This window comes from Microtus ochrogaster, chromosome 8 (genome assembly GCF_000317375.1).
Source record: "Microtus ochrogaster isolate Prairie Vole_2 chromosome 8, MicOch1.0, whole genome shotgun sequence".
Taxonomy (NCBI): Eukaryota; Metazoa; Chordata; class Mammalia; order Rodentia; family Cricetidae; genus Microtus; species Microtus ochrogaster.
In genome coordinates, this window is record NC_022015.1 from 13,646,108 (window position 1) to 13,649,440 (window position 3,333).

At 42.6% G+C, this 3,333-nt stretch overlaps 1 protein-coding gene across 1 annotated transcript in view; it reads left to right on the forward strand.

Moving 5' to 3' along the window:
- The window catches only part of Cog7 (component of oligomeric golgi complex 7), a 66,590-nt gene that overhangs the window by 7,065 nt on the left and 56,192 nt on the right, over nt 1-3,333 (forward strand). The window contains exon 4 of the mRNA XM_005351135.3: nt 2,772-2,940. Coding sequence (XP_005351192.1) covers nt 2,772-2,940 — 169 coding nt within the window. The remainder of the gene's footprint in view (nt 1-2,771; nt 2,941-3,333) is intronic.

The window sequence follows — 3,333 nt, forward strand, 5'->3', positions numbered from 1 at the left end:
TAAGCCACCATGTGGTTGCTGGGAATTGAACTCAGGACCTCTGGAAGAGCAGTCAGTACTCTTAACCTCTGAGCCATCTCTCCAGCCCGCCATTCCTCTTTCTTTTGAGAACTTTCTGTCTGTTCAGGTCCCAGGATTTTGTTTTTTGTTTTTCCTTTCAGACAAGATCTCATGTAGCCTAGACTAGCCTTAATCCTTCTGCATCTACTTCCCAAGTGCTGGCATTATGTTTATGCACCACCACACACCAGAATTCCTTAGATTCTTTTACTTTTAGTTTAGTTTAATTTTGTCTTAGTTAGGGTTTCTATTGCTGTGAAAAGACACCATGACCATGGAAATTCTTATAAAGGAAAATATTTAATTGCTTACAGTTTCAGAGGTTCAGTCCATTATCATCACAAAGAGCATGGCAGCAGGCAGGCAGATGTGGTGCTGGAGAAATAGCTGAGAGTCCTGCATTTTGAATACAACAGAAAATCAGCTGAGACACTGGGCTACAGTATCCTGAGCATAGGAAACCTCAAGCCTGTCCCCGCAATGGCACACATCCTCCTACAAGGCCATACCCACTCCAACAAAGCCATACATTCTAATGGTGCCACTCCTTATGAGATTATGGGAGACCAATTACATTCAAACTGCCACACAGGGTCTCACTGTGTAATCCTAGTTGGTCTGTAATTCATTATATAGACCGAGTTGGTCTCTAACTCACAGAGATCCTCCTGCCTCTGTCTCCTGAATTCTGATGTTAAAGGTGTATGCTATCTTGCCCAGCCTCAGATTATTTCTTTAACACAAATTTGTAGAAAAGAAAATACCAAGTTAGAAGATGTGATTTCTTGTTTTTGTTAGTGCTGGCGATGAAACCAAGTTCTAGGCCATGCTAGGCAAGTACTTTCATACAGTCACATCCCTGGTCCTAGAAATACTTTCTTATTTACTTTTGTGGTGTGTGTGCGCGCACGCACGTGTATGATATGTGTGGAAGTGCTGGTATGTCCGTTACACAGCACCCATATATGGAGGTCAGAGGGCTATCTGTTCTTTCTTTCCACCATGGGTTTCAGGGATCAAACTCAGGGTGGCAGGCTGCACAGCAAGTGCTCCTGCCAACCATTTCCCCAATCTTGTATTTTTAAGACTCTTAACCCATTGTTAAATTGCCTTCCAGTAAGACAGTATACATTTTAAAATACTTAAATTTTATTTATATATCTCTGTGTGTCTCTGAGTGGATGTACTGTGGGTGTGGAGCTCAGAAGAGCGGGTTGGAAACCTGGAGCTGAGTTACAGGCTGTTGTGAGCCTCCTGGAATAGGTGCCGCCTGGGATCTGAGCTCAGCTCCTCTAGTGAGCAACAAGCCCTCCTAACCACCGAGTCATCTCCTTAGCCCCAGACACTATGCATTTCTGATACCAGATTTTTTTTTTTGCATCCTTACCAAAAATAACCATTATAATTTTTCAAAAGCTTTCTCAATTAGAAGAAAATGATACTTCCTGGGCTGGAGAGATGGCTCAGAGGTTAAGAGCACTGACTGTTCTTCCAGAGGTCCTGAGTTCAATTCCCAGCAACCACATGGTGGCTCACAGCCATCTATAATGAGATCTGGTGCCCTCTTCTGGCATGCAAGCATACATGAAAGAAATATTGTATATATAATAAATAAATAAATCTTTTTTTAAAAAAAGAAAACGATACTTCCTTTAATTTGTATTCATTTTGATACTAATAACATTAAACGTAATTTTTATGTGCCTTTTTATTTTTATAAATTATTTCCTTAACTGAATTTTTCAAGATTTATTTATTTATTTTATGTATGAGTACTCTATCTGCATGTATGATTCTGTGCCAGAAGAGGGCATCAGATTCCACTGTAGATGGTTGTGAGCTACCATGTAGTTGTTGGGAATAGAACTCTGGACCTCTGGAAGAGTAGCCAGTGCCCTTTTTAATTTCCTTTTTTATTTATTTTACATACTGACCACAGTTTTCCTTCCCTCTTCTTCTCCCATTCCCAGGCCCCACATTCCTTCTACCCTCCCCTCCATCCACTCCTTCTCTGTCTCCATTTGGAAAGGGCAACCAGTGCTCTTAACTGCTGAGCCCTCTCTCCAGCCCCTGAAAAAAAAATTTTTTTAATTAACTTTTGTGTGTATGTGTGTATGCACAAGCACTGGTGCCATGGTATACATGTGGTGGTCAGGTGACAATTTGTGAGAGTCAGTCCTTTCCTTCCATCATGTGGACCCTGGGAGAGCGATGGGAACTCAGGAAGAGGTGGCAAGCACCTTTACCTCCTGAACCATCTTTCCAGCCCCAAAGAGTTGCCTTCTAATGTGTTTTATCTAATTTCAGTTGCAGTAGTGTGGTGTGGGAAATCCTTCTGTATATGTGTTGCTTTTATTGGTTAATGAATAAAACTTTTAGGCCAGTGGCTTAGCAGACTAAGGCAAGGTGAGAATTCCAAGCAGATAGAGGAGGAAAAAAGGCAGAGTCAGGAAAAAGCTGTGTAGCCGCCAGTTGGAATCTTGCCGGTAAACCATGAGCCTGTGGTAAAATATAAAATCATAGAAATGGGTTAATTTAAGATATAAAAGTTAGCTAGCAATATGCTTAAGTGATTGTCTAAGCAGTGTTTTAAATAATATTGCTTCTGTGTGATTATTTCAGGTCCAGGAAGCTGGGAATGAACGAATAGCCTCCATCAGCAGTAGTGGGAATCTTTCAAGATGAGCATCTTCTGTTTGGTCTTTTTATAGGACGTAGCTGTAATTTCTGCAAAGCTGACTGGGATGCAGAACAGCTTGGTGATGCTTGTGGATACTCCAGACTACTCAGAAAAGTGTGTGCACCTGGAGGCTCTGAAGAACAGGCTGGAGGCCCTGGCCAGCCCCCAGATCGTGGCAGCGTTCACCTCACAGTCTGTAGGTGAGTGTGGCAAGTTTCAACAGTGGGTATCTTTGTACATAAACATAAAACTTGGTTGTCAGTCGGTGCTGGCTCATGACTTTCATCCCAGCAGAGACAGGTAGGTCTCTGTGAGTTCAGAGCCAGCCTCGTCTATAAACCAAGACCAGGACAGCCAGGACTACATGTTGTAATAAGGGCAGTGGGGCTGCGTCCCTGGCACCCGGCCGCTCACATGGCTAGCTTAGCTTATGCCCCGAAATAATTATATGGAAACTGTATTCTTTTAAATACCGCTTGGCCCATTTCTATCTAGCCTCTTCTAGGCTAACTCTCGCACCTGGACTAGCCCATTTCTAATAATCTATGTAGCCCAAGAGCTGGCTTACCAGGAATGATCTTAACCTGCGTCTG